Source organism: Vipera berus (genome assembly GCF_964194415.1).
Source record: "Vipera berus genome assembly, chromosome: 7".
Taxonomy (NCBI): domain Eukaryota; kingdom Metazoa; phylum Chordata; class Lepidosauria; order Squamata; family Viperidae; genus Vipera; species Vipera berus.
In genome coordinates, this window is record NC_138209.1 from 59805001 (window position 1) to 59817577 (window position 12577).

The window sequence follows — 12577 nt, forward strand, 5'->3', positions numbered from 1 at the left end:
GGAACCACCAAATGACTGGAAAAGGGCTAATGTAATTTCCATCTTCAAAAAGGGGAAAAAAATATCCAGGAAACTACAGGCCTATCAGCCTGACGTCAATACTTGGGGAAATTCTGCAAAAGATAATCAAGCTATGAATCTGTGAACACCTAGAGGTAAACAAAGTTATAACCAGAAGCCAACATAGATTTTTTGAAAAAAAACAGATTATCCCAAATCTTATTGCATTCTTTGACAAAGTAAAATTAGTGGACCAGCAATATTCTATGGATATAATTTACTTGGACTTCAGTAAGGTATTTGATAAAATAGATCACAACTTACTACTTGATAAAATATGGGCTAGACAGCATCACCAACAGATGGATTTGTAACTGGCTGACAAACTGCACTAAACATGTAGTCATTAATGGAACTGCATCTACATGGAGGGGAGTATGCAGTGGGGTGCCCTAAGGCTCTGTCTTAGGCTCAGTACTCTTCATCAATGTAATTTATATGAGGGGATAGAAGTGGAATTCATCCAATTTGCAGACACCAAGCTGGCAGCCAACATTCCAGAAGATAGGCTCAAAATACAGAAGGAACTTGACCGACTGAACACTAGGCCCTATCTAACAGAATGAAATTCAATAGTGAGAAAAATAAGATTTTACACTTAGGCAAGAAAAACCAAATGAAAAGGGATAGAATAGGTGGTACTTGGCTAAATAATAGTAACTGCAAGAGGGATCTTCAAGTCCTAGTGGACAATCATTTAATATAAGCCAGCAGTATTCTTCAGCTGCCAAAAAAGCAACCCAGTTCTAGGCTTCATTAACAGATAGAATCAAGATCACATGAAGTATTAATACCATTCTGTAATGCATTGGTAAGACTACATTTGGAATATTGCAGTTTTGTTTGCCTTGTTATAAAAAAATGTTGAGACTCTGGAAAGAGTGCAGAGTGCAGAGAAGAGCAACAAAGATGATTAGGGAACTGGAGGCTAAAACATGGGGAATGGCTGCAGGAATTTGGTATGTCTGATGTAATGAAAAAAGGGGGGTCATGATAGCAGTTTCAATATCTAAGGGGCAGCCACAAAGAAGAGGAGGTTAACCTGTAATGTATTGGGCTTGCTTGTTAACACCACGTGGTAATGGCTGGTAGGTTGCTGGAGCAGGGAGTTAGCTAATGGCTCCCAGCATCTCAGACAGCCCATCTCCAACACTGCTATTGGTTGCCCCTAGGCGGCAATAGGTTGCTTCAAACCTATTGGCCGTCGCCTAGGGGCCAGGGTATAAATTGCTGCATCTGAGCCCTGTTCTCTAGTTCAGATCCTGCAAGCAATAAACCATGATCTTTGCTGAACTCACTCGCCTCATCTTCATTCCTACACAAAAAACCCAGTATACAACACTGGCAATGAAGGTGGGATCCTGCTTCTCCGTCAAAGCTGAAAGTCACTAGGGGAGAGGCAGCATTCACCTGGCGGGAAAAGCAAATTCCCACCCTACGGTTGGCTAGCTAAGCCACGCGCTCAGAGGACCAGTCCCTGGGCAACAGAGAGGCAGGATTCGAAGATGCTGAGATCCAGCCACAAAGACCAGCAGAATGCCCAAGGTTGGAAGGCTGCGAGAATTCGACATCAAGCAAGGGTGGCCCTCATACCTGTCCCAGGTCGAGAACTACCTTTGGGTGAACCAGGTCGCAGAGGACGGACTGAAGGCTGCCACGCTGCTTTGTGTGTGTGACCCAGTGACGTTCGATCTGGCCGAAAACCTGTTTGCGCCCACACCATTGGAATCCATCTACTATGCCGAACTGAAGAGAAAGCTTGGAGAACATTTCCAACCCAAGATATCGGTGATTGCATGGCGCTACACCTTCGAACAATGAATACAGCAGCCGGGAGAGACCACATACAAGTACATTGCGGCCTTGAGGCAGGCCGCATGCCTCTGTCTATTTTCAGACATCAAAGAGCGACTTCGAGACCGGCTCGTCTGCGGCCTCCGCAACTGAGAGCTGCAGCAGAGACTTTTTGCCAGAGAGGTCCTGTTGTTCGCAGATTCCCAGAATGAAGTCATGATGGACAAAGCTGCTGGTGGAGCCGTCTGAATGATCTGGCCTGCCAGAACAATGCAACGCGAAGAAGCCGTCCACCCCGAGGACACAGAACTCACCGAGGACTCAAAAGAAGATGCCAAAGTCGACAAGTTGCACAGACAACCCTACCAGCAGCTCCACAGCAGCAAGCGACTACTTACAAGGCAGATCTCTTGCCTAGATGTCCAGGTTGTGGCAGCCGCCACCAACGCTTGGACTGCAGGTTCCGGACAGCCACATGCCAGGCTTGCGGAAATACTGGCCACATTGCATCAGTTTGCAGAGGTCGCCAGAGGGATCGGCCATCGAATCGCCAGTCGGAAGATCCGACCAGGAGAGGTACCAGGGCCCCGGGGCCGTTCAGCGTGGGGTTTTGCTCAAGCTGTAGAAGTGTTTGCCGTACCGGGGCCTGACGCCACCTTAAACCCAAGTATAGACTTCAGGTGGAGCTGCAAGGGGTGCACTGTAAGATGGAGCTGGACAGAGGCTCTGCCGTTTCCATTATTTCTCTGGACACATTTAATTTTGTGTGCAGTCGCAGTAGAAGATGGGCCAAGCTGAGGCCCTCTGACATACTTTTAACAGATTTTCAGAATGCAAAAGTCGCAGTCAAGGGTGAAGCCACCGTGGCCGTTAAATTTAAGGGGTTTTCGGGGCACTTGGATGTTGTCGTAGTAGGGGGCCAGAGAATGAGCCTAAATGGGCTCGATTGGTTTGATGCACTAGGCATCCAAGTAACCGGTATCAACCGGACACTAGTTACGAGCCTAGTGTCAGTTTGCAAGGACTTCGCAGATGTATTTGATTCAGCCCTAGGAACTTACACGGGCCTGCCAATAGCATTCAAACTAGACCCAACGTGCTTATTGCTGGAGAATCCACAGAGGTGCTAGCAAGGAGGGTCAGAGCCATCCTGCAGAGGCTGCAGGAATCAGGCCTCAAACTAAAAAAGAGCAAATGCAGTATTAAAATTCCCTCAACTGAATTTTTGGGGTTTCGCATTGATGCTAATGGCATCCACCCAGCTGAGTCCAAAGTGAAGGCCATTCAGATGGCACCTAGCCCTAAAACAAAAGGAGAGCTGCAAGCATTCTTGGGCCTCCTCAACTTCTATCACGCGTTCCTTCCTAACAAGGCCGCAGGGGCTGAGCCGCTTCACAGGCTCTTAGATAAAAAAGCTTCTTGGAAGTGGACCAGCATTCACGAAAAATGTTTTCAGGACCTGAAGGCACTTCTGTTGGTCAGTTCCAATATCACTCATTTCAGGGAGTCTAAACCAGTCTGCTTAACATGTGACGCATCCCCATATGGGGTGGGTGCACTTTTGACTCACTTAGAGAAAGATGGAACCCAAGTTCCCATTACATTTTATTCGAGGACATTGTCTTCTGCTGAGCGTAACTATGCTCAAATTGACAAAGAGGCGTTGGCCATGGTAGTTGGAGTTAAAAAATTCCATGACTATTATATGGCAGGGACTTCATGGTCTTCACAGACCACAAACCGCTACTGGGGTTATTCACCACAGACAAACAGACACCCCATATATTATCCCCTAGAAGCTGATTCACAAACCCGGCAAAGAAATGGGCCATGCAGATGGGCTGAGTAGGCTTCCACTGCCACAAATCGAACCAGATCTGGCCACAGTGGCCCACATATTGTCCATTCAGGACTTGCCAGAGTTTCCCCTCCATGCAGGGGACATAGCTGCAGAAACAGCAGCTGATAAGACACTAAGTAGAGTACTTTTTTGGGTGCACATAGGGTGGCTGGATAAAAACCTAGGCCCTGAATTTCAGAGTTATTTTACTAGAAGACACAAGCTATCAGCTCACAAGGGTTGCATCCTATGGGGGAACAGGGTCATAGTCCCCACCTCACTAAGAGACAGGGTCTTACAATCACTGCATGAAGGTCATCCAGGTATTGTCCATATGAAAGCTTTGGCTAGAAGCTACTTATGGTGGCCAGGTTTAGACAAGGCCATTGAAGCCCAGGTGCATGGATGTTACACATGCCAACAATCAAGGCCTGAAATGCCGCACACTCCAGTTCACAGGTGGGGGGAGACTCACACTCCCTGGTCTAGAATTCACATAGACTTCGCTGGGCCCTTTCAGGGACAGCTCTTCCTTATAGTGATCGACAGCCACTCTAAATGGCTTGAAGTAATTCCAGTTGCTAACATGACTACTGCTAGGACCATCCAGGTGCTTAGGAAACTCTTTGCCACACATCATAGTATCCGACAATGGAACCCAATTTACAGCGGCAGAATTTCAGGCATTCCTGAGAGCAAACCTCATCAGGCAGGCAACGTCAGCCCCATTTCACCCTTCTTCTAATGGTCAAGCCGAATGCATGGTCCGGACCACAAAAGAGTCACTGGAGCATATAGTGACTGGGGACTGGCATCACAGATTGGCAGATTTTTTATTTTGCCAGCATTCCACGCCCTGCACAGCTACAGGGAAAAGCCCAGCAGAGCTGCGGTGGGGGAGGCAACTGATCACAAAACTGGACAGGTTGCATCCAGATAGGGTGGCAGCAGAAGCTTCATGCCCAAAACCCCCAAGGGGGCTGCAAGTGGGCGATGAGGTGTGGGCCAGGGACTATGGGCATGGAAATTTGTGGGTGCCTTGAAAAATTACTAAAACATCAGGCCCCCTCTCTTCCGAAGTGGGGCTGGAGGGCGGGCAAGTTGTACGGCACCACATTGATCAGCTTAGGAAGCGTTTCCCAGAATGGCCACAAAGTGAGGACTTCGTCACAAATCCTTACCAAGGTCCACAAACCGGCAGCCAAGCTGGCCCATGCATAGGCTCTGAAGGCTCACACAGCCCAAGTAACAAGGAGTTGGCTGTAGAGGAGGGGAGCCCGGACGTGCAACATGGGTCCCCTGACGGAGAAACCCAACCCGATGGCTTCAGCCGCTGTGCAACAAACTGACTCTGGAGTGGGCCATCCTGGAAAGGCCAGCCAGAGAGCACCGAGCCACTCTGAATCACTTGAACTAAGAGACACTGGTCTACTCAGCCTGGTGGGCAAGCTGGTAGGCCAGGACGTGCCTGGGTCCCCCAGGCATTCTGTTCTGTTCCAGCCTACAACCGGCCCTGCAGAAATGTCAGGGACAACCCCTTTGTTATATTCAAGAGGCTGGAATTAAGCCAACCAAATTTATTTACAAAAACTAAACAAAACAGTTCAAAACAGAGTAAAACAAATACAGACTGAGACTATATCAGAAGCTCTGCAAACAGTTGCCTTCAGCAACCAGCACCTCCCACACATTCCCCTTTTAAACAACAGTCTCAGGGCGTGGCTTCTCTTTGCCTCCTCCCGAGGTGCCTCATTGCTTTCCTTTGTTCACTTCTGCTTGTCTGCCTCCTGCTTTGAGCATCCTTGAACAAAGCCAGCTGAGGATCGTCTTCATCTAATCTTTCAGGCTCACACAGCTGGGTCTGAGGAGGAACAAGACAGGAGGGGCCTGGCTGAGAGCTCTGCGATGCATCTGCAACCAAAGGCTCTCCAAACCCCTCCTCCTCCTCCTCCTCAGAATTGTCCGATTCAGCTGCCGAAACCACAGGCTGACGCTGAATCACAACACATTCCACAAGGCCACGCAAACCTCCTGCTTATCTGCAAGATTTTGTTCTGAAATAATAAAGCTATAATGTTGTAAGTACTTTATTGTGCTGCTAAGTGGAACCTATTCACACCAGTGTTAAGTCTTTGTAAAGTGTATTGCTGTAATTACTTACTATTGTTGCTATAATGTTGTTCGTTCTAAGGGGGGAGGGGTGTAATGTATTGGGCTTGCTTGTTAACACCACATGGTAACGGCTGGTAGGCTGCTGGAGCAGGGAGCTAGCTAATGGCTCCCAGCATCTCAGACAGCCCATCTCCAGCGCTGCTATTGGTTGCCCCTAGCCGGCAATAGGTTGCTTCAAACCTATTGGCCACCGCCTAGGGGCCAGGGTATAAATTGCTGTATCTGCAGCCCTGTTCTCTAGTTCAGATCCTGCAAGCAATAAACCATGATCTTTGCTGAGCTCACTCGCCTCGTCTTCATTCCTGTGCAACGAACCCAGTACACAACATAACCTATTCTCCAAAGCTCCTGAAGGCAGGACAAAAAGCAGTGGATGAAAATTAATCAAGGAGAGAACCAACCTAGAATAAAGGAGAAATTTCCTGACACTTAGAACTACGGTATTTGCCTCCAGAAGTTATAGGTGCTCCGACACTGGAGGTTTTAAGAAAAAATTGGACAACCTTTTGTCTGACATGCTTGAGCAGGGGCTTGTACTAGAAGACCTCCAAGGTCCCTTCCAACTCTGTTATTCTGTTATATCCTAATAGTTTAAGTGTAAAATACAGAAGTACACACTTGACATGCTTAGTAAAATTAATTTAGTGTAGAACCTATGTGTCAAAGATGATGGCTACATTTTTCTCCACCATTTTCTAGGAATAAGTCCCACTCTATTCAATCAGTTTCTTTTTATTGTATACATACAATGGATTCCCACTGGACAATATAAAGAGCAAATACCAGGAACCAATATCAGAAGCAAGGAACTGGATATCTAAAACTATGAATCCAACAGCATTGTGAACCTGCAAATAAATCTCCAGCTCCCAGATTGTATCTGCCCAGCACATCCGGGTCAGGCTGCTAAAATGTAGCTGCAAAATGTTTACTATCAAAAAAATTAAGGGTAAGCAGGTGACTGGGAATTTGTTCAGTGCCAAGTGTCAGTAACCTTGGCATCAAAAAGTAGCAATAGAAATTTAAGATTTTTTTCTTTTTCAACGGTTTAAGAGTGGAGTAGAAATGGTTCTTCAACACCATGCAAAATATGACCCCCAAATTATTCAACACTGTTTCTTCATCTTCTGCAGAGTTGGCTGTTGTATAGTTCTAGGAAACAACTAAGAAAGAAAGGACACAATTAAGGTATCAAGTGCAATGCTTCAATTTCAGCCTATTTTCTAAAATTCCTAGTTATAGCACAGTTAAGATACTGGATAGAAATACTTTCCAAATTTACTAAAATCATTTCTCACCTATTGATATGTTTCCAAATCCAAGAGTAATTAACCTTTCCTTGTGTTCATTAAGTTGATGCTTTGATTCAGCTAATATGCCATTTGTCCACAAAAGCAAATTTGTGAACACTGAGTGAATTACTCCAAACCTAAAAAATAAACAGTGTGAACACGTTATATTATAGACATAATTTTCCAGTGTGAAATCTTGATGATACAACAACACTACATGTTTTTATGTACCTAAGTAAACACACTATACCAACATTGCTCTACCCCACAAATGCATTCCGCTGAAAGAACAGGTTGGGGAAAGTATGTTGAGCTGGTGTCTAGAGTCCAACACCTTCATCAGTAATGGGGGGACGTCTTCTGTCACTCTGAGGCAGCAGCCACTCTTTGTGCTTCTAGAATAGGAGAAGTCTTAGATCACCCTCTGTTCCAACAGAGAGAGAAGAACCAGCACTGATGAGCAACCTGCCCCACTTTACATCAGGGGGAGCTGTGTGGAGAGAGTTTCCTCCTTTAAATTCCTGGGAGTCTACCTCTGTGAAGATCTTACCTGGAAAGTCAATACAACCCAGGTGGCCAAAAAGGCCCAACAGAGACTTCCTCGGGGTCTTCTGGAAGAACAGGGTAGAACAACAGCTAATGACCTTCTTTTACCGGTCTACTATACACAGCATCCTCTCACACTGTATTGCAGTTTGGTATGCTGGCCTGACAGCCGCGGATAGGAAGATATTACAGAGGGTGGAGAGCACAGCACAAGACATTGTGGGCTGTCCCCTGACACCACTGGATGACATCGCCAGGGCTCACTGCCTTGGAAGAGTGAGGAAAATTCTCAGGGACGACTCACACCCTAGTCGGTACCTCTTTACTCTCCTACCATCGGGTAGGAGATACAGGAGTATAGCCAGCCATACCAACAAGCTGAAGAACAACTTCTATCCATGGGCTGTCAGGCTCTTGAACAGGAAATAACTTTATGTATGATTGACTTGCGAGGCCTGTGTTGTGTGCAATTAGCTCACATGGTGTAATAAGATGGTGGATTTGTTGCCACTGTGAGTTGTGGTGGTGGGGGGGGGCACGAAGGGAGGCTCAGCCAATTTCAATGTATACATGGTTGTACTTTGACAATAAAGGTTCATTCATTCAACAAAGGCTTTTTCTCAGACCTGCAAACCCATATTTCCCACAGAACTTGTTTCCCCATAAGTCAGACCCTTTCAGCTTCATAAATGAAAATGGAACATGAAATATAGCGAAGCTTTCCAAATTAACTCACCAGACAATCTATATTCCAATTGTCAGGCCCTCATTTATTATATGCTTTTTCTTTCTATGTTTGGGTCTGCCATTCTGTTGGGAAGAAGGAGGAGGAGGCTGTGCTATTCTGCTGGGAGGGTGGAAGTTGGTATGTGCTTTGATGCATCAGGGTGTAAATGGAAGAAGGAATGTGCCCTGGGCCATCTGTCTTATCTCCATGCTGAGGAGAGGACAGCGAGAGGCTGAGAGGAAACCGAAACCCTGAGAATGGTGCCTCGGAACTGCACTTATCAATTTGGTTCCCATAACAACTTCACACCTGAGGATTGGATAAAATCAAACCAGACATTTGGCTGTTTGGGTGGGATCTGTAAGGGATACTTTAATGTAACATTTCACATAGGAAAATACTAGATCTTGCTTTGCTTTCTTGTTGTCACTACCTCTCAATAAAAGTTCTTTTTGAGATAATGTCTGTCTCAAGAATTCTGCTTTCTTGGGAGGACTAGCTGAGGTAAGACCTTACACCAATACTATTTTTCAGTCTACCTTTGTCCTATATCATTAAATTAACAGTAGAGTGCAATGATCCTCAGTATGTCAAAGTTAAATTTTCATGAGAAAAGGATGGTTAAGAAAAAGGTAGAGGAGGAAGTCCCACAACCAAGGCAACACTCAGATAACACATGTCTTAGTCCGTACCAGGAATGTAAGTTGAGAAAACATCTCAGGTTTGACCTTCCCTAGTTCCCTTTAGAATAAAGAGGAGGTCATTCAGAGTTGCATGATTCACCCTGGCAAGCACCTAACACATTTTAATACTATATAGACCAGATATATATTCATCTGCAGATGCAACCAATAATCTTTTTAAAAAACCCTGCCATTTATATTTTATTTTATTAGTTTATTTGTTTTATTTTACTTATTTTCATGAATATATGGCTACCTATCCCATACAATAACTCTAAGTGTCCATAAAACATAGTTAAAAACAAAGGTACCTCCCCAATATGGCAGCAGACCAGACATCCCCACAGCTCAACTCCCACTCTAGCCCTATGTTTGGGGAAAGAGCCCTTTCTTCACAGCCCTCCATAAGGCTAAAAGGGGCAGGATCTCCCCTGATTTCAAGTGAGGCAGGCTGTTCAAAAGGGCTGGGGCAATCACTAGAAAGGTGCTTCACCAAGGTCCTACCAGTTGGCAACAATTAAGGAAGGGGACCTAGAGTACATCCCCCTTGTCTAATGTAGTTAAATGGGCAGGTATCCTCAGGGAGCAGTGAACCCACAAGGGTTCCATGTAGGGTTTAAAAGGTGATATGTAGAGCCTTGAAATGCACCTGGGAAGCAAAAGGAAGTCAGTGCAGTTCACATAGCAGTAGCGTTACTCAGGGCACCCAAAACTGTAACAAGCCGGCCTGGCCTGAGGGGGGATTGGTGGGGGTTTTACTATCATTTTATTGGGGTTTTATTAATGTATTTATTGTTTTTTATGGGCATGTATTTAATTACTTTTTAATTTTTGTAGCTTTGTGTTTTATTCTTGCCCTGTACACCGCCCTGAGTCCGTCGGGAGAAGGGCGGTATAGAAATATTAATAAATTAAATTAAATTAAATTAAATTAAATTAAATGCAGCTCCTGGATGTCTTCAAGGGAAGTGCCATTTACAGCATTGCAGTAAACCAAACAGGAGGTAACAGGTCACTGTTACAGGTCACTGGACCTCATGGTCCAGGAATGGGTGCAGTTGGCATACATTTGTGCTAAGACCTTCTTGGCCACAGATGCCACCTGCTCTTTTATCAAGCCCCAGAATCTAAGAGGACCTCTAAATTGTGCACCAGATCTTTAAAGGGGAGTGTTACTGTCAGATCTGCCATCTTCAGCTTAAAGCTCTACTGGCATCTGCCATAAATTTTTAGGGGGCTGGAGGGAAGAGGAAATAGGCAATTGGCATGTGAAGAGTAGAGATGAGCCAAGAGGGAGGGGGTGGCACATTTGACCAAAGCCAGAGGTGTGAGAACCAGCTCGTTCCATTCTTAAAGGCTGTGGAGCCTGGGAAAGGAATGAGAACTGCACTGAGTGGCATCTAACATTCGAACAGTTTCCAAAACACCTATGCAGCACACCATTGGATGAAGACAAACTGGCCAAAGGGGAGAGGGTCAGAGAGAAGGGGAAATTCTGTTTCCATGGGAACTAGCTTGCTTTCACTTCAACTACTAATCTTTAGTAAAAGAATCTATAACCTCTATCAAATGGAGTCAAGGGTCTTTCTTTCCTAGGGACCTACAGTAGTTCGGGCATACCTGACAGTTGCCCTGTCCAGAGTTAGAGATATCAATTATTCTGATACTGGAGATGGGGACAGGGGGGACTAAGTTGTAGTTTCTCCCCATCCAGGCTATCACAACCTCCCAACACTGAGCCAGGATCTGAACAGCAGTATCTGCCCATTCTGGGTACTAATGTATAATTAGCTATCATTAGCATATTGATGATAGCAAACCACATGCCAGCAGATAATCTCTCCCAGTAGCATCATATGGATATTAAAGAAGAGGAGAGGCAAACTTAAGCTCTGAGGCACCCCAGATAACAGGGGCCTAGGGCTGGTCCTCTCCTCCCCTGCCAACACTGACTGCCATTACCAGAACCCATATATTATTAAGGGGAACTCTTCTATTTCTTTTACTTCAGTACTCTGGGTTCTGTCATACTCCAGAAGGGGAGGGGGGAAGACATTGCAGGCTGCCTCTTTGTTTCTCACTATCGCTACAATGTATACCTTTCACTGTTCTGCATTTTACTCTTTGAACTGTCTCTCCCTTGATGTTACCTTGGGATGAGAAAGGAATGTGCCTCCTGTCATCTGGCTTATCTCCCGTTTCAGAGGGGAAGATGTGAAGACCCCACAACAGCACCGGCGTTATCAGCTCTTTCCCACAACAGACTTAACACCTGAGGATTGACCCATTCAAACTGACTGGATGAACTATTGGGGTGGGGTTTGCTTGGGACTCTTTTAACCTATTTATCTGAGCAGGAAACCCTCAAATCCTGCCTATTATGCCTGCTATCAGCTTCTCCTAATAAAAGTTCCATTTGGAAGAAACTGCTTCCACGAGTTCTGCTTTCTTGGGATGAGGTTTTGAAGTGGGCCCTGACACCATGGCAGAACAGTGTCCTCACATGCCTAATCCCCAAGACTGGTCCAGCAAAATGGCTGATGATAGCAAAAGCAGCTGAGAGATCCAGAAGAGCCAGGATGAACACACCACCCACATCTCCAGCTCTTCAAAGATCATCCACAAGTGCGATCAATGCTGTCTCGTACTGTAACCCAGCCTGAATCCTGACTGAAAGGGGAGCTCATTGTGGTCATTAGAGCTTATGGGTGGGGAAAAATACTTTAGGATTAGCAGTAAACTAGAAGACATGACACTTTTTACAACCATACATAAAAAATGATTAAAATTAATATTGACATCAAACCATTATTTCTACTGTTTGATTGCAATAAATGGTTATACTCATAATTTCTTAGGCTTACTGATACATTCTAGTTAAACATTAAAAACATTGTATTACCCCACTCCCTGCACAGTGTTCATTTTACCTCTCCAGTGTTTTGAAGGACTGGATAACATCCTTTGCATGGCACCATAAAAAATATACCTGAAAACAAATGTGAATAAATTATGATGGGTCCCATGGAAAAAGTAGCACTCAATTAATCATATATAAAAACAAAAGTATCTAGAACAGGGTTTTTCAACCAGTGGTACAGGTACCACCTGTGGTACATTGGCACCTGGCAGGTGGTACGCAACCATCCTAGAAAAGTGGTAGTGGGGGAGGGGAATGAGCTGAACTGGTGGCTGCACCGCACAAGCCTAAGCAAAAGATGGCTGGAACTAGGCGACTGGTGGTACTCGGGGGTTGCCATATCCTAAAAGTGGTACAATGGGTGAAAAAGTTGAAAAGCCCTGATCTAGAAAAATGTGCAAGTCATTTTCTTCATTTCTTCAGTTCACAGACAGATATTCTGAGGGGCCCTCCCTATCCAACAGAAACCAAGTTTCCCTGAAAAGGGCTGTTGGATAGCTATCAGCAGATGCAATAATAGTTGATGTTTCACAATCCTTACCA

General features: G+C 45.3%; 1 protein-coding gene across 2 annotated transcripts in view; it reads right to left on the reverse strand.

Moving 5' to 3' along the window:
• The window catches only part of OTOP1 (otopetrin 1), a gene marked incomplete at its 3' end in the record, with an annotated part of 39927 nt that overhangs the window by 10655 nt on the left and 16695 nt on the right, over nucleotides 1-12577 (reverse strand). Inside the window, exons 3-4 of one of the 2 annotated variants that reach the window (XM_081332122.1) lie at nucleotides 12045-12103; nucleotides 7165-7295 (exon numbers count right to left, since the gene is read on the reverse strand). In XM_081332122.1, the coding sequence (XP_081188248.1) occupies nucleotides 7165-7295; nucleotides 12045-12103 (190 nt within the window). Of the gene's footprint in view, nucleotides 1-6593; nucleotides 7030-7164; nucleotides 7297-12044; nucleotides 12104-12577 lie in introns of those variants that run through there. The other variant, XR_014027036.1, reaches the window with a different exon arrangement.